At 32.9% G+C, this 24,387-nt stretch overlaps 5 protein-coding genes across 12 annotated transcripts in view; 2 read left to right on the top strand and 3 right to left on the bottom strand.

Annotated features, from left to right (window-relative positions):
- Nucleotides 1–1,389, bottom strand: part of LOC129792640 (univin) — a 273,488-nt gene extending 272,099 nt beyond the window's left edge. The window contains exons 1-2 of one of the 3 annotated variants that reach the window (XM_055831933.1): nt 813–1,368; nt 148–680 (exon numbers count right to left, since the gene is read on the bottom strand). In XM_055831933.1, coding sequence (XP_055687908.1) covers nt 148–480 — 333 coding nt within the window. In that variant the 5' untranslated portion in view covers nt 481–680; nt 813–1,368. Of the gene's footprint in view, nt 1–147 lie in introns of all 3 variants that reach the window. The other 2 variants (XR_008750818.1, XM_055831932.1) reach the window with 2 other exon arrangements.
- The window catches only part of LOC129792578 (protein phtf), a 295,904-nt gene extending 272,099 nt beyond the window's left edge, over nt 1–23,805 (bottom strand). For 2 of the 4 annotated variants that reach the window (XM_055831780.1, XM_055831781.1), the window contains exons 1-7: nt 23,580–23,805; nt 21,362–21,440; nt 20,880–21,237; nt 19,682–20,780; nt 18,614–19,146; nt 18,296–18,553; nt 17,858–18,216 (exon numbers count right to left, since the gene is read on the bottom strand). In XM_055831780.1, the coding sequence (XP_055687755.1) occupies nt 17,989–18,216; nt 18,296–18,553; nt 18,614–19,146; nt 19,682–20,780; nt 20,880–21,237; nt 21,362–21,387 (2,502 nt within the window). In that variant the 5' untranslated portion in view covers nt 21,388–21,440; nt 23,580–23,805 and the 3' untranslated portion in view covers nt 17,858–17,988. Of the gene's footprint in view, nt 1–17,857; nt 18,217–18,295; nt 18,554–18,613; nt 19,147–19,681; nt 20,781–20,879; nt 21,238–21,301; nt 21,441–22,044; nt 22,470–23,579 lie in introns of those variants that run through there. The other 2 variants (XM_055831782.1, XM_055831783.1) reach the window with 2 other exon arrangements.
- On the bottom strand, nt 5,956–7,196 carry LOC129792681 (uncharacterized). Its single transcript, XM_055831994.1, has 2 exons — nt 6,996–7,196; nt 5,956–6,906 (listed from the first exon to the last, which is right to left on the bottom strand). The coding sequence occupies exon 2, from the start codon at nt 6,878–6,880 to the stop codon at nt 6,155–6,157; it is 726 nt and encodes a 241-aa protein (XP_055687969.1). The 5' UTR covers nt 6,881–6,906; nt 6,996–7,196; the 3' UTR covers nt 5,956–6,154.
- Nucleotides 7,266–11,533, top strand: LOC129792656 (endoplasmic reticulum junction formation protein lunapark-B). The gene is made up of 6 exons (XM_055831961.1): nt 7,266–7,463; nt 8,418–8,647; nt 8,737–8,869; nt 9,316–9,739; nt 9,881–10,078; nt 11,299–11,533. Exons 1-6 carry the CDS (start codon nt 7,437–7,439, stop codon nt 11,442–11,444), a joined length of 1,158 nt encoding a protein of 385 aa, XP_055687936.1. The 5' UTR covers nt 7,266–7,436; the 3' UTR covers nt 11,445–11,533.
- Nucleotides 12,019–17,432, top strand: LOC129792616 (uncharacterized). 3 transcript variants are annotated; one of them, XM_055831852.1, is made up of 6 exons: nt 12,019–12,577; nt 13,502–13,606; nt 14,009–14,522; nt 15,791–15,967; nt 16,039–16,512; nt 16,585–17,432. In XM_055831852.1, the coding sequence occupies exons 2-6, from the start codon at nt 13,560–13,562 to the stop codon at nt 17,047–17,049; spliced, it is 1,677 nt and encodes a 558-aa protein (XP_055687827.1). In that variant the 5' UTR covers nt 12,019–12,577; nt 13,502–13,559; the 3' UTR covers nt 17,050–17,432. The 3 variants fall into 3 exon arrangements, with proteins under 3 accessions (XP_055687827.1, XP_055687826.1, XP_055687828.1); XM_055831851.1 differs by having other exon boundaries at nt 16,582–17,432; XM_055831853.1 differs by lacking the exon at nt 13,502–13,606 and having other exon boundaries at nt 16,582–17,432.
- Nucleotides 23,806–24,387: the final 582 nt, after the last annotated feature.

Below are 24,387 nucleotides of genomic sequence, written 5' to 3'. Positions count from 1 at the left end.
TTTTCTAGAGCTTTTGACCCGAATTTGTTGGAAAAAGCTCCTTGGGAATAAATTGCTTTCATGGTTTTTGATCTATTAGAAATTATTTTCTAAACTTTCTTTCAGAATAAAGATTTTTCTTATTTTATGTTAATTGTTTTAACTCACCTGATGTACATTGGGTAAGTGAGTGATGTTTAATCCTATTTTAACGAGTTGGTGCAGTCTCTCCAAATCACTAGAACTCAGGGACTCTGATTGAGTCTCAAAATCCTCATTGTCCTCTAGCCTCTTGTGCCATTGTTCACATTTTGATATAATCACAAAATTACTGAGTACTATTAGACTAATAATTAATATATTTAACAAATTTGACCCATTGCAGTGTGAACGACAAAATGGCTTAAAGAGTGTTCTTCTGCGTCTCCTAAAGGTTCTCCAGATGCTACTGGATATTTTAAAATATCTTAAATTAAAACACTGTAGTTCTCCAAGTGCCATTGTAAAAAAATATATATTTTTCCAAATAGTAAAATTCACTTATCACACAAGAGATTTTTCATTTCACTACAAGTCTTTTCTTATTTTCTCCTCTCTCACTAATTCATTGCTTCTGTGAGTTTTTTCTCACGTGTTCATCACCTCAATTCCACTATACATATTTATTTCTATTAGGCGAGTTGGTTGAGGAGATAACCAACCTATATATACATATATACATATGTATGATATATTGTCAGTATATCTTCCAATATTTATTTTATTTCCTTCGTTCTTACTGACTGATTCAATCACTGAACACTAAGAAAAAAATTCTAAACTTCATTCTTCACCTTATCGGTCATCAATATAAAAGTTGATATTCATATTTGAAGAGTAAAAGTTTCGTATATAAACACAGGTAATTATATATACTGAAGCATATGTATGAAATTTATATTTCATCACATTTATATTTAATCCATAACACATAATACTTTTTTTCGTATCTGTCACTATAAAATTCGGTAAAAATAGAAAAATCTTATTTATAACTTTTCACTTCATATAAGAAATATTAAAGTTTCTGTGAGATTTTTATAATATTTTGGGTTGATTTTATCTCAAGACACACGAAAACTTTTCATTTCACTCTGAACTTTTGCAATTTCAAGTTTTTCTTTTACAAAATTTTCAAAAGTAACAAAAACATTTTTTTCAAATATTTTTCACTGCACTTTATATATTTTTAATAATGATTTTCCAGCAGTAGGAAAAATGTTGGGTAAATTCACACAAACATGCGTATTTTCTCCTGACTGTGTGTAACTATTGGGGTAAGGCACCGCCGAATAATTCATGCCTTTAGGAGCAAAAATGCCAGCGTCTACAGTCGATGAGTGCAAGAGAGCGTTTAAATCAAAACTAAACTCCAAGCTGCACGGTAAAATGCTTTTTATAATTTTTAACGTTTTCCGTATCTCCGTTACTCATTTCTTACTCTCCCGCTCTCTCACGATTTCCCACTGTACACACTATTCCATCACTACAAACGCATTTTTTGAGAGTATTTCCATAGGGGAAAGTCATTGAGATTCTCTCTGATCGTACTACCTACATTCATGTAGACATATATAGCTAAAGAATTGTTTTAATTATTGGTTTGTGGGTACAGAGAATCAATTTTAAAATATTCTATTTATAGATTTTTTTATTATATTTCAATACTCCAATTATCTAAAATTGCGAAATATTTCTGAAAATATGCAATCTTCGTATATAATGGACAATCTCAGTTGATAGAAAAAAGTAATAGGATGGGATCTATCTTAGATTCGAATTAATTAAAATTACGACTCTTAATTCATGTTTATTTAAACTACACAGGTATGTGTGGCGCCTTGCTTCACATGCGGAACTGAAGCATTTTGTATGTAATTTATGCACCTAACGCCAATTATGAACTCCTTAATGACTCCCATTTTTTTACAAACTTTTTCGGAATCATCAAGTTTTATAAGCTAGGCCAAAGATTCTGATCAAGGCCTAAGTCTTTTAAGCTATGTCTAAATTATAAAATTATGTTTAAGTTTTGGATGTCTAGGCTCAGGTCTTTTAAATTTAGGCTAAAGCTACTTAAGCCAGTTTTAAGTTTTATAATCCAGGCCTACAAATCTTTTAAGTTGAGCCTAGGATTTTTAAGCTAGGCCTTTTTAATCCAGGCTTAAGTCTTCTGACTTAGTCCTGTGTATTCTTAAACTATTATAAAATTAAGTCTTTTTAAATGTAGGAATTAGTAAAAATCATTCCAAAAACACTTTCAGGTCAGATTCAGTCTGGCCTAACTTGACAAACTCAAAATCAGCATAAAAAACTAAATCCTGTCTTAAAAAAATTATCCCTAGTTTAAGAAATGAATTTTATTTTCATTTTTTTATTAATCATTCTCAAAAATGTACTTTGCATTCTTTTCGTTTAGCCCTTCAGTGCAGGCTCGTTGATCATATTACATACGCCTGAACATACATACATATATGTATGTGTAGTCCTAAAAAAAAGCATTTAAACCTCCGAGATAGCAAAAAAAGGAGAGAAAAGTACGTTAAAAAATCTGACTGAGTTTCTTATGCAAATTATACGCACATGCTTGTTGCAAATTTGCACTGTCTGCTATACTCGGCTGGCTTTATCTTTTACTCTCTATCTTTGGGAGAATGGGGAGAATCTTCATTGTTTCTTCGTAAGAGAAAAATTTCTGCAATCTTCTGTGCATACCTCAGAGCATAAGAAGAACCAACATAATCCATTCCATACATCTACCGCTTTAATCAAATTTGATAACAACTTCTTCCGTATTTGTTAGTGTAAAGTTATTGGATTAATTCTTTGGGAGTAATTGAATTATATATAAATACGAACGAACATAAATCATCATTCTTCCCACTTGATTTGTCTTCTCTTAAATGCTGCAAAATGTAACTTCATTACATAAATTCCTAACAATTTTAAGACAAGACCACCCAATTAGGCATGAAATTAAACAAACTTCTAACTGATCTTTCAGCAAATCCCTCACAAGTGGCTTTAGCTCATTCTTTTGGCATCCCATTGGCTTTTAGGTGACACTGCAATAGAGAGAACATGTGTAAACAATGTGGTAATCACTTTCATCTGGTTGCAAGAGAAATACAAGAAGTTCAACAGAGTAGGGCGAGAGTAAATGTGCGTATTTTTTGTATAAAATAAATCTCTTTTTGTTATTTTTGAGGAAAGCAATTTTTTCAAAACTTTTTATGTTCCTCCTATTATTTTAATGATGGGTAAAATATATTGAAATAAAATAATATGTTACTGTTTTTCTTAATAAATATGCTTCCTTACTTAAAAGTTGGTTTAAATAAAAAAATACTTATATGTAACGAAGGACCTATTCTCATTTTATGTACATTATACTTAATACCGAATTTTAAAATTTAATTTTACTTCTAATTGTATTATTAATCTATTCGTAGCTTCTATACAATATCCTAAATTACTTTCTTTTATTCATCTTGTTTTAAATTAAATGTAAAATTGTTGTAATTTCTATCTTTTATAGAAACTAATTGAGGAAGTAATATATATGTACGTATCTATGTAGGTATATATTATATTATGTACGTGAGTATATTTATAAAATACAAAATATACAGCAGAAGTTTTTATTCCGCACTTCATGTCTAAACTTCTTGAGTGCATTGAAAATGCAAAAAAATTCCTTCTGTGAAGTAATTTTTACGACTTTACGAAGACAATTCAATGTACATTTTAATTGCAATATTCTCTCTTTGGCTTTTATATTTTTTCCCAGTCATGTACTGGCGCCGAAATTTTTGTCATAAAAATTTTTGGAGATTGCAAGGTAAATGTATTTTCTTATTAAATTTCTTTTAATAATTTTCACTCACAAATTATATGTACGTCGAATAAGTAGATTTTTTGAAGCATTGGGAAATTGAAAAGACTTCTTTTAGCTTCTATTTTCAGATGATCAATTCGATCAATTATATGGAAAAATCCCGAAAATTCCAATGACTCAAATCACGCAATTGTAATTTGTTTCACTTAACAATCCATCATTGATCAATGAGTTTTTTAGCGTAAGAGCTTATGTAGTAAAAAGGTGAATTCCCTTGACTTGAAGTATAAACAAATTAATGTAAATGTATCGTATGATCCGGTATGAAAAGTTGTAACGCCTTTTCCGATTTAACTCCTTCCCATTCTTATTTAATTTTATATACAAGATTTGCTACTCATTGACCATTTTTGCCGTACAATCCGGCTCTAAGTCGTTTTATAACACTTATATATGAGTGTTAGCGTGCTAAAAAGCAAGATACGTAAAAGAAAATTTTATAGTAAAATTATTCATGGTGTTGAGAAAAAAGTATGTGCGAAAAAAGTTTGATTAATAAAAATCTTCTTCAGGCGGTGTTACCATTTTATCTTTTGATATTTTTGGAATTCCCTGCCTGGTAATTTTGTGACAACAGCAGAACTTATTTCCCACAATGTTAAAAAAAAATTACCCAGAGGGAGAGATAAATTTTTACTGAACTCACCAACATATAACGCTGGAAAGAAGGCATGTCCGGGTTAATTTGTTTGCAATTTCTTATTCTACTTTTTACTTTTAAAATACATTTAATCATCACAATCTATTGAGATAAAAGAACGTGAAAAGTAAATTTTATTTCCCAAACATTTAGTTGGTATTTCAAGAAAGTCGAAAAAGACCAACATTTGGCATTGAATTCATTCGTCTCAAATGTTCTGTGCGTGTTCCGCGTATAGCCCCCTTTTTAGTTTTTTGTACGTTTCATTCAAATTTAGTAGAATCCGGTCATAAGAATAATGCATGATTGAGATGAATCATTTCCCTAAATATTGGTCTGATCAAAAAGTTAATTCCTTAGCCTTATAGAGGTACCTACATTTCTTTTAATAACGTAATCGATCCCGTAAAAAAATGTATTAATAAACCAATAAATAAGGAGTTTATGCATAGATATTTGAAAAAAAATTCTCTTTAGTCTGGAGGATCGAAAAATTTTATGAAATCGTTTAAAAATCTCTTTGTTTTTGACAAAAAAAAGTCAGCAAAGATTTTACAATATATGCAAAAATTGCTTTTATTTTATATTTTTCCCTTCTAAATATTTTAAACTATCAGGCTTTTAAGAATAGTTAGGTGAAACCAGTTCTGACGATTATGATCATTAAAAGTTTTTTTTAAATCGATTTACAATGAAAATGAAAAAAAAATCTTTGGGGATTTCTTATTCTTTTATAATTCTGTGATAAACCGCGTGCTCCAATTGTTCCACGAGTGAGGAAGTTTTTCATATATCAATGCATAAACTCCTTTATTTTCTTTAATGTCTTTAGCATTTTTTTTAAAAAAAATTCAGAGCTTAGAAATCGATCGTAGACTATCCCGATATAGGGAAAAGTGTGAAATTGTAAAGAAAATTCGGAAGCAAATATATCGTTGAAGAAAAATCGACTAAAATAGCTTCTTTGCCTATTTATATTGTTTATTTTTCCTTTTATATATACATTTTTCTTTTAATATAAACATATTTATATATATACATATGTATGTATGTATATTTTCAGTTAGAAAATTATATGAAAAACTACCTACTACGGAGTTGAAATTTTTAAAATCTTCTTTTGCAAAAAAAAATCTTTGATGAGAATTAAAAATCATCGAAGGTTTGTATGAGTTGATTTTATGTGAAATGTAGCATAATTTCTACTAAACCTTCATCCTTTCACCCTACAACTAACCACGTGTGTTCCTAAATCATAAAATTTGCTCACATTTGTTTCAGACCGGAATTTCTATAGAGAATGAACAACAATTTATAATGATCGGTGGATCAGCCGAAGTGAAAAATAGGTCAGTAATCTATAAATATAATCCTCACACTCATTACCATTTAAAAGATGATGTTTTTTAGGAGTAAATTCTGCCAATATTTTATTTCAAATAACCATAATAAGATAAATTTATTGACTTGTGAGTGAAAGAATATTTGTAATTTAGAGTTAATATTCTATGAGAGTAAAATGTCCTACATAATGTAGATATGTTGCTTTTGGGGATTTATCTTTTAATTGAAAATAATGTATATTTTTCTTCCGAGTTTTATGTGTACATCATTTCAGCCATTGAGGACATTTTTTTGGGTATGTGAACGAATGTCTCGAAGTAGCTGGCTAACTCGTCGATTGTGACATCACATGTGGCAGCTACAACATGAATACGCGCCTGTTGTGAGCATGATGAACCATTTGCAGGAAGTCTTGGAACGCATAAATTGCTGTGAGGAGATACATCGAATAATTCTTGATTTGTATCATCATCTTCGCTCTGCGATGCTCGACGCTTGAGACGTCGTTGATTCAATTCTCTCCTCCTTGTGGCTTTTTCATCAGATTCGAGAAGGTTCTCCGGAAGAAGGCGACTCAGATCGAAGCATTTCTTCAAATCTTGCATATCAATTTGGCTATCTGCTACATCTTTTGGCTTCTTGTTGGGCGTATACCTTTCGTGGATGCATCGGCAGACTGTCTTGAGGATAGGCTCCCTCAGAATTCGCTTCCGTGTATATTTCTTGAAACATTTTCTGCTAATTATTGTGTGCTCAATTTCATTTCTTTGTTTAGTAGAGCTAGTAGAGGCACATTCAGTGGAGCAACTGTTGCATCGTGTCCCAAAGAGACGATCCGACAAACTGCTGTCTGCTTCCGAAGTTCCTGCTTCCGGACGAACAAAGAAGGGGTTCTCTGATACTCTCCTCAATCCACTTACATTGGCAATCTCCAACTTCTCCAAGGAGTTTGGTAAATTTTGATCTTCTACTGAAGCCATTGTTTTTGTTTTCTTTTTGACGTAATCTGAATGAATTAATGGAAAATTTTATAAAAAAAATTCACAAAATTATTAACAAAAAAATCGTCATATGACGTCACTGAAATAAACTCACCATCAACTTTTCTGGATTGTTTGGCTTTTTCCCGCGTAAATCATTATTTGCTGAAAGAGCCTTCGGGGATGTAGATATAATATCTGATGCTTGCGATTTTAGTGAATTTCGTGATTTGCAAAAAAATATCAAAAAATTATGACTGACAAAATTATGACAACAGCACCCAGTAAACAACACTGACCGATTAAGAAATCTTCCTCCTAAGACAACAGACGACTAATGCGCGATTTTGGTACGTTTCACCAGCAACAGCGTCATGTTCAAACTTCATGGAAAAAAAATCTGCTGACAGCTTCGCGGTTCAAAAGTGCTATCAAAAATGTAAAAGTTTTTTTTTATAAAGATTACTGAATTCAGGAAAATATAAAGTGTACACACTGAATCATCTTGCATTTTTGATTGTATTCACTAAATTGTAGAAGTAATCTAAACATAGCAATGGGAATTGTGATATCAAAATTACGAGTAAGCAAATTTTGACAAATATGTAACAACATAAGTATATAATTTATCACATAAATCCTATTTTAGTGAAACGTGTAATTTCTATATTTAACTAAACGGGGCGGAAATGTATTTTGGTATAAGTATAGGAGGGATAGTTCCAGAAAACTGACCCCTCAGGCTGTTTTCACACCCGGAAAACAAAACTTTTGCATATTAATTAAGAGTCAGAAAAAAAGTTCAATTGTGTACCCATTTACGTGCAGTGTTTATATCTTTTATGACTACGGGAGACCGGGGTTATTTAAGTCAATTTGCATAAATCTGAATCTGCAGGATTCCTGAAAGGAAGGAAATTGTCCTCGATAGGTCACTCTTGAAGGAAATTTCCTACCCTACAACTTTGTCTCAAACCACTTTTGTCTATCTCGTTGGAAAATATAAGATTTTGAGCTTTTCTTTAACCCTTCAAGAAATCGGGATTTGAAAAGGAGTCTATTCAGCTATATACGGAAGTTTTCCTGGCTTGAGAAAATATTTTTGACCCTCACGATCCTAAGAGAATGACAAAAGGATACGGAATCGCCAAAAAAAAACTTTCCAGTTTATACTAGGATCACATAAAATAAAGCCAACAAATATTCCTTACAAAATGCCCAGAAATCGTCGATCATTACCAATTTTGTTCCTTTTAAATGTTTCAAAACATTCACATTAATGTTTCGTTGGAAAGTGGTGCCTTTTTGGCGATTCCTTATCCTTTATTGATTTTCTACAAGATCGTTCGGGTCAAATTAGTTTTCTCGAGCCAGGGCAACTCCCATATATAGCTGAATAGCCTCCTTTTTACTGAATTTATTAGCCCCGATCTAACCAACCATAAAAATAGGGAAACGGGATCACCAGGGGAAAATCTCAAACAATTTATTTTAATATTTTAATAATTTTAATATTGTTTTTTTTTATTTCTTACAGAAAAAGGAATCTTCCTACCAACAGCTAGAGAAGCTGGAAAAGAAAATATCTGAGATTGAAAATTATTCGATTGAAACGCAAAAACGACAAAAAAGATTAGTGGGAAATTTTATTGTGGGTTCCTTTGGCATTTTCATAGTTTGTTTTGGTGTATTTTACTTCTTTTTCTTCCCTGAAACATGGACAGAGAGAATTTTGTACAGTTGGCCTCTTCTCTGCTTTCCCATTGTGTATGTATAGTTCTTTTACCAATTTTTTGAGAAACTTCTTTTACGATGATAAAAGTAATAAAATGTTAAATTTATTTGTGTTTTTTTAGTATCTTCACAGTACGGTGGATGCTCAATTGGTACTATGACAGAAAGCTGAACAAAAAGTCCGATGAACTCTATTCATTACGCGACAAGAAGAGACAAACACTCGAAATGGTCATGAATAATGAACCGTACAAAGTAAGTTGGTAAAAGTATATTAAAATAATGAGCAAGTTTAGCTGCTTCCTAAGAAGTAATGGGGAGCTTTCCAGATACATCAACATGAGGGCCTTTTAACAGATAGAAGTGTCTCAATTTTCTAATCCAACAGGTTAATGATTAGAAATCTTTGGAATTTAAAAACTATATGATAAAAAATTTCTGTTTGATTAGATAAAATAAATCATTCTGGGGTCAAGAACTGCGAAAACAAAAGGATTAATTAAAATTCTATTTATGGAATTTGATTAACACTTCAGACACTTTTATGGAGCGCTTTAATTATAGATAGGGCAAAATGTCTCAATTGTGTAGCCCCTGTACTCGATTTAATTAACATGTTACTTGTTCATTTTCTTTTTGCTTGAGATTTATTTTTTTAACTTTAGAAAGGTTCTCAAATATCTCTTAATTTTTTTCTTCAGGCGGCTTTACAAATTCTGGATAGATTCAGTGAAAAACACGCAACGCCTTCATATTCAAAGAGTCCCGTTTCTACACCTGTTGCAATCCCCAAAACAGCAGAAAAACGCATGGTTCTGCAATCAGAAACCCCGCATATTCGCAATGTAAACTACGTAAGTCCTTATCGGCCACAAACAACGATCCAGAACACGACTCCAACGCGATCGTCTAAACTACCGGCTACTCCGGCAACTCCAGCGTTAACTCCAGCACCCGTGGCAAGAGCAACAACACCGCGTACGAGTACATCAGGACGACCCTTGCCCTTTCCATTAATTGATTGGCGGGAAAGGAATATGATGGAGCGGATGGTGGATTATCTCGTTGGCGATGGTCCATCTTCACGCTATGCAATGATTTGCAAGAACTGCTTTAAACACAATGGTAAATTATTTTTGTTTTTTCAAACATTTTTTTTAACTTGGCATGAGAATGAACGAAAACTTGCGATCGGTCAGTCAGTCGTTTGTCTGGAAAACTTTCATCTTGAGATCGAATTAATTATTTTATTTATTTCTTTAACAGGAATGGCTCTGCAAGAAGAGTTTGAATACTCAAATTTTGTCTGTGCTTACTGCAATCAGATGAATTCTGCACGAAAACTACGCCCATCTTTAAGTAATTTTGAAAGAAATGGTGGCAGTCCAGGAGTTCGGGTTAAGAAGGAAACTGCTGAGAAGACAAGTGGATCCAAAGATTCACAATCAGCTCCATCAGAATCTGGTATAGTAATCCCAATATAAAACATGTTTAATATTTCTTTAGCACTATTGTAAGATCCTATGTAAGAAAAAAAATTGAATGATTTATTTGTGCTTTGAGATCTCTTTTTTACTGGCTTTATGCGCAGAGAGGAACACTTATTCAAATATATTCATAAATTCTACGTCAGGTCCAATGTTTATGTGTGATTTAGTGTTCTTTTTTTTTTGCTACGAACTCATGTTTACAAAAGAATTTTTCAATCATCATCTATTCATTATTTATCGGTGTTTATTCTGTCTGAGGTTCTTTGAATTATAGTGGATAAGAAGACCCTTTGTCCATGCTTCCTCGAGTTTTCATTATTGTACGAGAGATTGTCCAAAGTCTGAATTTTTCTTTCATTTTCCATCAAGAGAAGAAGAAAAAACTTTTTTTTTGTCTCTTTCTAAGCTTCCAATAGAGTAATGATAAAAAAGTTTTCATTTTCACAGCTTAAATAAAATTTTTCCTAATTAATTCTGGTGAATTTACTAAATTAATTAATTTTAAAATTATCTATTGATTATTGCGAAAAGATACATACTTAACCCTTGAGGACTTCCTTCTTTCAGCTCAAATAAGACTTTTTTTTTTGCCCAAAACTCCCGACTTTGAAATTTTCTGATGTTCTTTTGTGCTCTCAAAATGTTCAGCTTAAGAGAGCACAAAGACATAATTCAGCATTAAACATGACAATCCTTTAAGCCAATCCTTTAGGCGGTTAACCCAGTTAACCTAAAACATGATTAGAATTCATTTTGAAATATTCATAGAATCTGATATAAAAATCGTCTAAAATAAATTCTCAAGCAAAATTCTTAGAGTTTCTCTTAAAAAGTTCGAAAGTTCTTTTCCTTCAACTGAATCTATTCAATTTTTTGTTTAAAAAATTCTTTTTGCTTTATTTTTATGCCCTTAAAATCAGCAAAGAAAATTTGCCTAACGTGCTAAAAATTGTACAATAGACAAATCTGAATTAACCTCTTCGGGTTCATTGAGATCCAAAGAATACGTTTGTTGAACTCAGAAATATCCTTTGAGAGCATTCGCAGAAGAAATATTGTGATAAAAAAATCGCAAATTTCTATGTATGATACGGTCACGAAAGGGTTAACATTCACCCCAGTAGCCTGGCAGATATCCTTCTGTTTTTGATATATTTTCTTAAAATAATTTGATAATTCATTTTTTTCTTTCAGAATCTGAAGATGATCACCCAGCTGCGACAGATGAAAGTGATTTAGAAGGTGAAAGAAACATTAAAAAAGATGACATAGACAATGAAAGTGGACCAAACAACCAAGATGAGCATGAAAATGATTTTCAAACGAAGAAAATGAACTGAAAGACAACACGAACGGATAATATATATACATTCAAGATCAGTTACTTTAAATTATGCAAAAATAATAAATTCTTTTTTGTGTTAACCCACACCTTTATCTGTTTTCTCAGTGTCTGCTTTTGGGTGTATCAGAGGAGTGTAAATTAAATGTGAATTTTTGCATATTTCAGCAATTAATTTTGGCTAATTGAGAGAAAATATGGCAACATCTTTGTTGGATTTGAAGGAGTTCGCTACCACTTGAAATGACATATGCATTCTCGCATATTCTCCTCCTCTGAACCACTTGAGATGAAATACAAATGTCTCTTGACTTGAGATCATTGTGCCACTGATTTTGAATGAGCAGCAGCAGAAAGCAACGCTGCGTGTGAGTTTAGTTTGCAATAAAGATGTTTCTGCGCAGAAATCACGATCATCTTCGATTGCTTATCTAAAATAAGATTATTACATGGCGGCTTTTCATGGTCCCATGTGCGAGAGACGGCGCGCGCACAAAAAAGCATCACTCAAAGTAAACAAATTTTCCTTCTCAATGGAATATTGAGAGTGAAAAGTCAACGAGAGGATGAAATTGAGGGAGAGAATACTGTCGACAGTTGATTTTTGCTTTTTCGCATAGTGAGGAATGTAAAATCCATGAAAATCCTATCTTGCCACACCAGTTCTATTCACAATCGTTTTCACAATTATTTGGTATCGTGAGATCGTGAAAAGTGTGAAAAATTTTCGTTGAAAGCAGTGCTGAAAGTGTTGAAGAAAATCAATATTCATTCTTTCATCGATTTTAATTAATAATCTTCAAACAATTATTTTTTCTTCTTCGTGATAGCACTTATACTACCTTATCTATACTACATTTTTTTGTCAGTTACATGTGAAAAGTATTTAAAAAGCTGTAAAGTGAGAGAAAAGTGGAAAATTGGAAAAACTTTCAGTTAATGTTATTGGATAAGTGTGTGTGTACGTGTGGGATTTTGGATGAAAATGTGTGATCAAATATAGGGCACAAAATGCCTATTTATACATACGATGAAAAACCATTTTTCCGCCTCAAAAAAGCAAATAATGGAACTTCCCTGAGGAAATAACATATTCCTTAGAAATAATAATCAACCACACGGATATAAACGGTAGGAAATGAATAAAATTCTATGATAGAGTGAGCAAGAAATATAGATTTGATTACAATTTGGATAAAAAATTTATAGAAAATAATTAAATTAATCTGGTACTGATACTATTTTCTCATTTCCCATTGTGTTTTGAATTCGATAACGTTTACAAAAATGTCTTCAAACAAAGAAATTTTAACTGGTTGAGAGTCGAAAAGGCTATACTACCAATATGATTTTTTTTTAATTTAATGAAAATAATATATTTCTGAGATAAACCCTATAAAATCTTTAATCCTTAAAAGAAATAAAATTTGAAATCAATAATTTAAAAAAAAAAACTACAAAATAGATAAGTTGTGGGGCTATTATATAATTCTAGAGATCTCCTTTAACCATTCTTACCCTGAGTTATAAACATTTATAAGCCAATGCTCAATTATGATTGATTCAATTAAATGGATAAATTCATTTATAGTCAATTTATTAAACAGTTATTGACCAAGGATTGATCAATCTCTTGTTAAATCTGATAGGTAGATCAATATAATTGTTTCTCTAAGCAGACTTACATTAACTCAATATTGAGTCAATTTTCTCTCAATGAATTTCCATGCTCTGTTGAAGAAAATAAGAACAATTAGGACATTAAATGAACTTTTAAATGCTATCAAATTTTAAAATATTTTGTTTTTTTATTTATAACGTTTTTTGCACACTATGCAGACCTTTGGAGGTCCAAATTGAACCGTCCTCCCCTACAAGAAACCAATAGATTTGTAATTATTGCCTCCTTTTCTATTGTAATTGCTCACTAATCTTTCAGGGGCGCCGCGGCGGCTCCCATTTAGCACAATATTAACGTCTGCTTAATTTAATCGCCTTCGCATACGTGTGTGTTTATTTTGTCATTAATGAGCAACACGTCTTTCTCACTTTCAGCCGTATTTGCCATTTGTACGCTCACCGTCTTGGACGTTGGTTTTAACATTACGCCAAGATGCTTAGGGAACGGCGTCGTCATGCGAACTTCAAACCCAACCGAAAGTATGTTCTTTGCGAGTCATAATTTAGCATAAAACTAAACCTATCTATCTAACTATATAAGAACTATTTATTGAATTAAATTAACAAATTTTTAAGGATCATAAATGTCTGATTAATTGTTACCAAATTATAGTAGTTTTATCCTATAAATTAAATTCAACCTACTCCCCTAATCAATCACAAAAATATATATAATTTTAAAACGATGACTAATAAAGCTAACAAATGTAGAGATAAACAAGAATATTCTCACTAGAAGGTCAATTTCTTTTAAAAACAAACATTTCATTGACGAATTCTATGGCATGTTAATAAAATTGATTACCTAATAAATTAATAAATAAGAAATAATATTATGATCATATCGTATAGAATATTTTAATATCTTGGCTTCTTGGGCAGGTTGGATAGAAAATCATCACGTGGAATGATATTTGAGAATGAGGAACTTCGTTTGCGTACAATCAATATAAATGCCGAAGTTGAGCGTGGTCAGTCGGATATTCGGAAGCTGCGGCGTGAGAATGATCAGCTAAGACGAGAGATTTGGTGCTTGCGCGATGAGTACGATCGCTTAGATAAACTCTTGAGGCAGAATATTAAAGACGGCGGGAAAAATGTTTCCGACTCAGAGGACTCTGGGGAATCTTGTGATACATGTGGGGAAGAGGAAGATGAGGTGATTGAAGAATTGGAAGAGGCACCAGCTGAAGGTGTGGAGACAACTGAAAATGAGCAGAATAATCTGAAAGCCAATCTCCATGTAAAGTTCGATCATCTTTCCATTGTCTCCGAAGAGAATCTCGCATATAGTGGCTCAAGTTCGTCCCATACATCTCCACATCACAATCAATCTGCCTTCTCTGCCCTATCCCCTCCTGAGACTCCAGATCTCCCCAAAATTACAGATCTTCAGGTATTTGTGTCGTAATGGCTCAGAACAGACGGCCGTGGCTTTTGGTTGACGTCTTCGCGATGCAACTTTTTGGATGTGACTTTTTTGCGCAGACATAACCTCAAAGCAACTTTTTTGTGTGCAAAAAAGTGAGAAATACGGGAAAAAATGCGTTGCAGTGCCCCCGGGGGGCTTCCCATATGCTGTTATAGCATTTTCCAGGCGGAAATTTGCACAATTCTGTTTTTTACCACAAAAATATTTCGATGCGACTTTTTTGACACTTGGATGCGACTTTTTCGATGTAACTTTTTTGGATGTGACTTTTTGGGTGTGACTTTTTTGATGCAACTTTTTTGGGTGTGACTTTTTCGAGGAAACTTTTTTGGATGTGACTTTTTTGATGCAACTTTTTTGGGTGTGACTTTTTTGATGCAACTTTTTTTGACACTTGGATGCGACTTTTTCGATGTAACTTTTTTGGGTTTGACTTTTTCGAGGAAACTTTTTTTGACACTTGGATGCGACTTTTTCGATGTAACTTTTTTGGTTGTGACTTTTTGGGTGTGACTTTTTCTAGGAAACTTTTTTTGTTCAAAAAAAAAGTGAAAAAAGTTTCCTCGAAAAAGTCAAACCCAAAAAAGTTGCATCAAAAAAGTCACACCCAAAAAAGTTACATCGAAAAAGTCGCATCCAAGTGTCAAAAAAAGTTGCATCAAAAAAGTCACACCCTAAAAAGTTGCATCAAAAAAGTCACATCCAAAAAAGTTACATCGAAAAAGTCGCATCCAAGTGTCAAAAAAGTCGCATCGAAATATTGTTGTGGTAAAAAACAGAATTGTGCAAATTTCCGCCTGGAAAATGCATTAACAGCATACGGGAAGCCCCCCGGGGGCACTGCAATGCATTTTTTCCCGTATTTCTCACTTTTTTGCACACAAAAAAGTTGCTTTGAGGTTATGTCTGCGCAAAAAAGTCACATCCAAAAAGTTGCATCGCGAAGACGTCAACCAAAAGCCACGGCCGTCTGTTCTGAGCCAATATCTTTAATTTCTAATAATCTTTTTTGTATAAGAACATCAGTTTAGCCCTTTAAGGACCAATTGGATGTTTTTTTTTTATTGTTATTAGACTAATAATAAATAATTTTCGAGATTAAATTCAATTATCCGGATTGGCAGAAGTTGCCAGAAAATCTCCCAAAAATTATTTTCCTTTTTCCTGAATTTGCTAATTGCAATGAATTTATCAGTTTTCCTAACTATCTTATTTTTTTAATATTTTCTTAGTCGGTTGGCCCACCTCTATCACATTTTGAAAATATCTTCTCGGCAATTCCATACGAAAACCTAGAGAAGTCTATAGAAAGACCTGATGAAAGTACGTGCTCTAAACTCGAAGTACCCGAAAGCTCCAGAGAGGGAAGAAAATCACCAAAATTACAAAGCCCCACAAGGAATTTCCAGGTATTTTTTTAAAATTAATTTTAACATTAAGAATTTATTTATATTTTATAATTCTCTGATTAAATTTGTAGTCAGGAGGAAATCTAGAAGATCTTCTGCAGGACATTGAGGCATTATCTGAGGGTATTCTCCAAATGCAAAATCAAACCAGAGAATGTGTTCCCGCGGCAAATTTAGAATCATCAAAAATGACTAAATTCCGATCAGAGGTTAATCTTGTGCTCTCATGCAATGATCAACAAGAAACCAATGAAGCCTCTAAACCTGATATACTTCTGGTGCAAAGTGAACTAAGGCCTCCAGAGCCAATGCCTATCCTTTCAGCTTTATATCCTCATCAACCGGAAAAGAGGAATTTCCCACAGAATGAGCAAAAGAATACCTTCGACCCAAGTCTTTTGCTGGCACATCTACCATGTGTCTCTAGTCATATTCTAACACCGAAGATTCTCAATGTTGAAGAGAAGAAGCCGCCAGTTGAGAATAATAAAATTAATCATACAGGAGGAGGTGCACAAGAAGGAGAAAAAATAGATAAACCGAAGGTATAATAATTCATTTTTTAAAAATAATTTTTGTATTTCTCTGATGAGATTTCCTGACCATTTCATCAGCAGGAAAAGACACCAAACTGCCCATCATCGTCTGAAGAGAGTCGACGGAAATCTCGGCGTGTTTCTCTATATTTCAATGGAAAAAAGAACGAAGAGCTCCCAAATGAGGCTTCCAATAGTTCCACCATAAAGGTTCCATCTGCCGCAGAACGCGTTAGTGGTGACTCTTCAAGTGCCACTCCGGCTCCTGGACCATCTTCGGGTGATCAGCACCACCGGAAAAACAGCGAAGTACCCAAACATAAATCAAAGAAGCGCACACATCGTATTTCCGATCGAAACTCCCACAACCCACTTTCAGATGATGTTTTGGGATTCACATCCGGTGAAAGAAATAGTGTGGCCTCGTCGCGGGAATCATCAGCCAGCGTCAGTACACGTTCCCAGAAGTCACGCCGTATCTCCATCAATTCCCATGCTGGTGGAAAGATACCCTGGTGTGCCTGCTGGGGCAATGGTTGCATCTAAATGCATGATCAGAGATGAAATCGGGTGAGTTTTGGAGTGAATGTGACTGCATAGCCCGCGTATTAATGTGATCCTTCTATAAGTAAAGCGTTTTAAGATCTTATTGCATCAATTTTTAATTATCTGGATAAATTTAAAAAAATCAAAATTATATTCTTTTATAACATTTGGGGTAAATAAAACAAAATGATTTTTTTGTGGAAATTAATCTTTTTAGCGAAAGCGAAAAAAAATGAATAAAGATTTACTAAAATCTTTAAACATAACAAAGAATGTACATTTTGTACTGTACAAAATAGTTTAAGTGATATTAAGTAGATAGAATATAGATGAAATTAATGTAGGAAGAATAAATAAATATAGATTTTTTCTTTGTAAAAAAATTGTTTAAGAATTCACTTCAAAATGCAGCAGGGGCGTATCGAGGGTGGGTGTTTGTTGGGGGGCCTAAATATACCCAAAAGTTCAAACAGTAAAGGTTTTTCTTAACAGATCATCAAAAAATTTTCTCTGGATTTAAATCACATGAAGAAAAACATGAAAGAAAATTTTCGTGAAGAAAATTGCAATGTTCCAAAATTATATAGGATAGTAGTCGATTCTGTCAAAAATCTTTTCTTTTCTTACAATTAAAATATTGTTGTCAGATTTTGACAGCTCATTGAGAAAGCTTTTTTTCCTATATGACACAACTAATGAAAAGAACTGTCAAATTTAAAAAAAAAAAGATTTTTTTTATCAAAATCGACTTCATAAATCCAAAATTATATATTTTTTTAACTTAAAAAACAAACAAAATGTCAAAAACATTTTTTTGGTTTGAAAATAAATTATATATTCTCTCTTATGGCAATTGCAAAAAATATAACATTCTATTTTCATAGAAATATTCACATTTAACATCAGATATGGGAGATTCACGAAGACACTACTGTTATTTTACTTTATCTTAATTTTGTGGAGCTTCAGTTTGAAGCCCAAAATCTCACTAAGGACGCCTGAAAGCGCTGACAAGATCACTACTTTGACTGTGGTGTAGAGTAGAGGATTAGCACTAAGACCGGAAACTTTGAATGGGCATTCAAGCTCCTTAAGAAGATCTGCTGCTAATTTCAGAACACTATTAGACACCATCAGTTCTTCCTTTTTATTAGGTTTCTGTTCAATCTGATTAAATAAAAAGGAAACATAAATTGCTTTTATTAGACTAGATAAACTTGTGAGAGCGATAATGATGCAATTTTACCTGAAGGTACAAGTTGATTTGCTCTGTTATCAACACGGAAATACTTCTGTACTTCCTGTTGATCTTCGTGCCTAACGTCATGAAGCGCAACAAATAAGTACCAAGAGCACTGGACCAAATGAGGGCTTCAATATTGTACTGTGTATGTAGGTGTGGTGAATCCTTAAGCCATTCAACACTTAAGAATGCCAATAGGAGGAGTGTAAGAATAAATGCAGCCGATACAATTACATCCACGGATCTCTGAGGTCCTCTCCGCTAAAACCATAAAGTCAAAATTAAAAAAGAAAAATCTTCATTAGGTAATTACCGTAATACCTTCAAATACGATCGAACACTGAGCCATGTCTTAATATTCCTAACTTTGTTTAGCCGAAAATGAGGCAACTCAGACTTCCTGGCGCGCCTTGAACTCGTTAGGTGCGAGAACAACTTCGCATACAGGAATCTCTGTTTGAACGTCCTTTCTGCCACAGCAAGTAAGAAGAAGAAGAGGAAAGTAAGGCTAATGCGTTGTATAAAGTTCACGGTGAGGACAGTTTTTTCCCACTGTGATTCCCCAAAGGCTAATCGCATGAGTGTTAGTACAGAAAATTCCGAGGTAGTCTCCATGAGAAGTACCGGCACATCTAGGAAGTTAATTTCCGTTGAATTACTCGAGTCAATTGTGGCCTCACATACACGACAAACTGCTGGCACAAGAGATAGAATGATGCTGAAGAATACCCCAAGGTAGACGTAATCACACGTTTCTGGCATCGCCTCAACACGTTCAATGATAGCTGATGAAATATCCAGAACAGACATTTCGGCTTTCTTGGCATCTCTACGATCCCAAATTGTGCAGCTGACTAGAAATGAGTATTTTTTATGTTAATTTAAAAAGATTTTTTTTTCTCAATTGCGTGTTTACTACATAGTTTGGCTTTTTCTTAAAACAGACTTAAGCTTTTTAGGCTTAGCTTGAATTTCTTAAGCCAGACTAAGTTTTTTACGCTAGTTCTAAGTTTCTAGGCCGAGCTCAAGATTTTAAGGTCAGACCTACTAGTTTTTTTTTTAAAGATTAGGCCTAAATTCTTATATCAGACTTAAGATTCTGAAGCCAGACTAAGTTTTTTAAGGTCAGGCCTAAGTTTTTACACAGCGCTTTTAGGCCAGACCAAAGTTTTTAGGATAGGGCCTTGTATTTTAGGTTTTTTTTAAAGATTAGATTACGCTGAAATCATTTATGTATCCAAAATTTCTGTCAGTCCTCATTCACCTTCTCCAAACCATAAAAATAGCTTAAAAGATTAAAGTCTACGTTAAAAAACTTAAACTCTGCCTAAGAAAAGTTAGCCAAACTTAGTAGTGAATTCACTCAATGTAGGCTACAGGTAAACTTACTCCTGTCATTGGCTCCACATGTAGGATTGAGAATAACTGTTGGTGATGAATCACATTCCAAAGTCTCAGAATATTCATTCTGAGAGTCAGACTGTTCAATCTCAGAACTGTAGCTACACTCTTCACTATTAGTTGTGACACCAATCCATTCCGTAGCTGACGTTGTAAGATCATTAAATGCTAGATTGGAGCAAGTGCCTGGTATAGATGCACTTTCCCCATCATCCTCTCCATCCTCATCTGTATCACTACTGTCGTGCTTTATTTTTTCCGACGATGATCCGGGTTTCAGCTGCATGGGTAGTTTTTTATTCGTATTCTTATTCCAAAAATCAAATTCTGACTCAGCCGAATGTGGGGGCTTTTTGAAATTGAGATGAAGGGATTTTATGTGTGAAGACATGCCAGTAACTGTATCCGTATCACTATCGGAATTCTTCCTTACTCTCTCAAGAACTTCCTTTACCCAGGTATTCCGAAATGTTGGAGCTTCCAAATTGGCTGAAATAGCTGGAGTTGATGTTGGTGAATTTTCCTCACCACTTGAACTTTTCCCATTGAAACTCTCAAATCCATCATCATCTCCAGTTTGTTCACCCCTTTGGGCTCTCTGACGATTCCTCGCCACACGACTGGTAGCATTGGAATCCGGTGGAATTTCACTTGGAACATGCTGCTGCACATCAGCAATTGGATTTTCCACATTTTCACACGCATCTGTGAATTCCTCACGATCTCCCGTACATCGAAGGGATTCCTCAGTATCTTCGGAACCTTCAAATGGTAATAGCACTTGACTCTTGATTGGAGAGTCCCAATTAACGTTTCTTTTACGCAGGACATTTCCATTTGTCTCAATTGGTGTTGAATTATTTAAATTGATCTTCGGTTCCTCTCGTGATTCACCTGTTAATCGCACACGGGCAATTTTCTTCTTTCTCCGGATACGATCTCGTACCTTCCGTTTTGGATGTAAAAGACGCTTCCGTTTATCACCGGAACCACTACTAGAAGCAGTCGCCACAATTTGCGAATGGATCACGCTCAGCATGAAACTCAGAGCCATTGTGATAACCAACTCCGATACATGAACAATGTTCTTTAAAAAAAATAATAAAATCGATTAGAATATAGAACTTTATCGATTAGAATATAGAACTTTATCGATTTTAGAAATTTTTTTAGCCTGATGCTTTACCTCACTTCCAGAGTTTCCTCTATTGTTCATATTTAAGCTAAATACAGCCCAATTCATCATTTGCATCAAGTAGAGGACCAACAGGAAGGCGAAAACTCGCGGTGATGTCTGCTCTACCCACCATTTGGCATATAATGGTAAAAAGATAAGTCTCAACACTGCTAAGCGGAAAACAGTAAGTAGACTCTGTTTGGGTTTTGCTTTTGGGAATGATGATCCTCGTACGAGGTCCACATCTATAAGTTCTGTCTTTACTTTGGTGTTCTTCAGGGGTACATGAATGAACCCATTGAGGATGCGTTGTTCTACAGTTTTCTCCCATTGCTGCTTATCGTAAGTTCCGATTTTCTTTTGATACCTACAGACACGAAAGCAAATGATTTAACTAAAATGTTTAATAAGAAATATCTTTAAAAGCATGCCTATGCATAAATTTTCCTTTAATCACTCTTCGAAATTAAAGAACGCAGATTAACACTCACCAAGCAACTATTTGGAGCAATTTCATTCTTCAATATTGTATCACTGAGTGCCTTTATCTACTTCCAATGAATGCTTCACCTGATTAGCAATGAAAGAGAAAGAAAAGGCCGTCATAAAGATAAATATTCAATTGAATGATAAAGGTAGAGTCTTCGCTTTCTCATAGGTGGGAATATATCAATGTTCACTGTAAGCTCTGGGATTTTTGCCTCAGCGGGTAGAAGATTTTAATTATAATTAAAATTTTTGTGTAATGAGATATTTGCAGTGAATTTTACTACAAATAAGATTAATTTCTTATCAATGTAATTAATTTAAAATTTAATTTTCATTTTTTTGTTAAATCCATAACCACTTGAACGTTTTTTGAAAACGAAAGTGAATTAGATATCCGTACCACAAACAAACAAACATATAGCATCTAAATACTTATTATATACCCCACAAAATCAATTATATTTTTGGCACATAATTTAGTAACCGAACTATTTCCTATTCATTTTAAACTAATAAAAAGTAATAAATAAGAAATAAACGTGTGAAATGATAATAAAAAATCACAGCTAGAGGAACACTAGGTACACTATTACAAACTTGATTGCAACACAATCTCCTTAGATTTAAAGTGTTCTTGCTCAAATGAATGTTATTGTTTCTATTTTAAGACACATTCCTCTTGTACCTAATATAAAGTAATAATACAGCAGAGTAGATATAAAGTTTGTGAGATTCAGCGAGAAAACAACAATTTTCACTAACTTTTCTTGCATCAAAGAGAATAAAATATTTTTATTTTAGATTTCTAAATCATAACTCTGAGAGAAAAATTCAAGGTCTTGTAAATCTTCGGAGAATCTGCAATTTTCACTACAAGGATTTCCCGGTTTCAGTACTGCGCAAAATCTCAACAATATAGTCAATGTGTCAAAGTAAAAAAAAATCAATGTAAGGAACCGGAATATGATAATATAGTGCTACTATTTAGCATTATATACTTTCCATCAATTGAATCTTTACTTAATGATACTTACATAAAATACATAATTAGCATCGATATTGGCAATTCAAGACAAATAAACTAAAGGTTATGAGTTCTTTTAAAAAAAATACGTACAATAGATATTTAATTTCAAATTACAATAACGTTGTAATTGTAAGTAATTGCATTTTTAATTTTATAATTAATTTGTTATTGAAAAGTGAGAAACTCTGTTACTCTGGTAGAGGTTTCTTAAATACGTTAGTAATGGAATATTTATCATAACGGAACACGTTTACATGCGTACGTTGCGTACTAATGAAAGAACAATAATTTGAATCCAGCGACTTTCTGATTATATTTTACAACTCCATTCATGCATTTTGGTTTGATAAAGAGGATCTTAGCAGACTAAACATCACTAAATAATGTAAAGAAAATTAAAAAAAAAAACGGATTTTTGGTCAGATGCTTGGCTAACTAGTTTTTATTCAAAGCCTACGTTTCGGACTATATAAATTCTTCCTCAGGGCACTAAATGAACAAATTTTTACAACGTTAAAAAATAACAATTCACAAAACAATTTGTCTCCTTTTTTTTCTCTCATTGGTGGTCAATCTGTACTTAACTACATTTATTATTTTAAATTTATTCTGAATATTTATAACTTACTTAATTTATAATTCAAAATATGGAAATTTTTTTTGCTAAATAATAAGAACTTAAAATATGCTTTGTATTCATGACGTATGTATTTGTTATGACAATGTGCCGTTGATGTTATTACTTTATAACATTCTTCTTTTATGCTTCTTAGTAATAAAGGAGTTTGGTGATTATAAAACACATACATGAATAAATACTATGCAATCAAGTTCATTGTAATTATTTTTAGCTTACAAATTAGCTTATTTTGTTTTGTATTCTTCTAGATACATAGTTTATGTTTGTATGTATTGCTTATAAACTAGTTATGATTTCTTATTTTTAAACAATCCTTAACATTTTCTCAAGTTTTAATATTAGGAGAGCATTGAATCAAAGAGAAAGAAATCAAATCAAAGAAAAATTAAAAATTTTCCTCATAATTCTTGTTTTTCCTGATATCAATTTACTTAAACATAATTAATTGCTCTAGTCTAGAGAGGGAGATAAACAAACACCTCTAATCACGTCTAAAATCAGAATTTTCATTAAAGATTAGAAATAGTATGATAGAACACAAAATAATATGTACATCAACTCTGCTTTGTAGGACGATTTTTCTTAGAAAATTTCCTTGTATTTTAACGTTTTCTTTAACTATAAGTAGTCACTTTATTAATTTTATCGTAATTCCCTAACATTCACAAACACTTTTAACACAAATTTTTAAAAAAATATTTTGTTTTTTGTGCTTGTTTTTGCAAATTTCTTAGAGTGCACCAAGTGCACGTCTCTTAAAAATAGGGAATTTGACAATCACATAGTAGGGTTGTCCAACAGTCGTATTTATTGAGAGAAACAGTGAGGTTAAACTGAGCATTGGGACAACCATTAATTCTTTTTATAGCTGAGAGATTCAGGTAGAGAATCGCTAGATTTTCCAGCGGAAAATGCAAAAAAAATAGAAATAGAAAATAGTAAGTAATAATAAAATTGAAAATTTGGGAATTTTTGGCGGTTACAATGGCGGACAGTTAAAGATCTATAACAAATTCATTAAGGCTACATTCAGTCCTTCCCATCAGAAAGAAAAGATTGGGTATTAAATCTATTAAACTATCTGAGCCTTTCTATACAGCCTTTCTTTCCCTCTCAGAAAGCTCTTTAAAGATCGATAATTAATTGAAGAATTATCGATCCTTATTTTCTTTTTTTTTTTAATTCTAAAGATGGCTTCCTTCGCCTCACTTCGTCTACACTCGCCTAAATTGATTAAAAAAATTAAAATAATGTCGTTAATAATTTTCATTTTGATTTCTTTTAAAAGAATCACATTTTTTCGCTTTTGGATCTCTTTTCTGCGATTTTTTCCAGGCTCAGAGCAAGAGAAAATTGCACAA

This window comes from Lutzomyia longipalpis, chromosome 3, assembly GCF_024334085.1.
Source record: "Lutzomyia longipalpis isolate SR_M1_2022 chromosome 3, ASM2433408v1".
Lineage (NCBI taxonomy): Eukaryota > Metazoa > Arthropoda > Insecta > Diptera > Psychodidae > Lutzomyia > Lutzomyia longipalpis.
The sequence above is the reverse complement of the archived record's forward strand: the minus strand, read 5'-3'. Positions and strand labels throughout refer to the sequence as shown.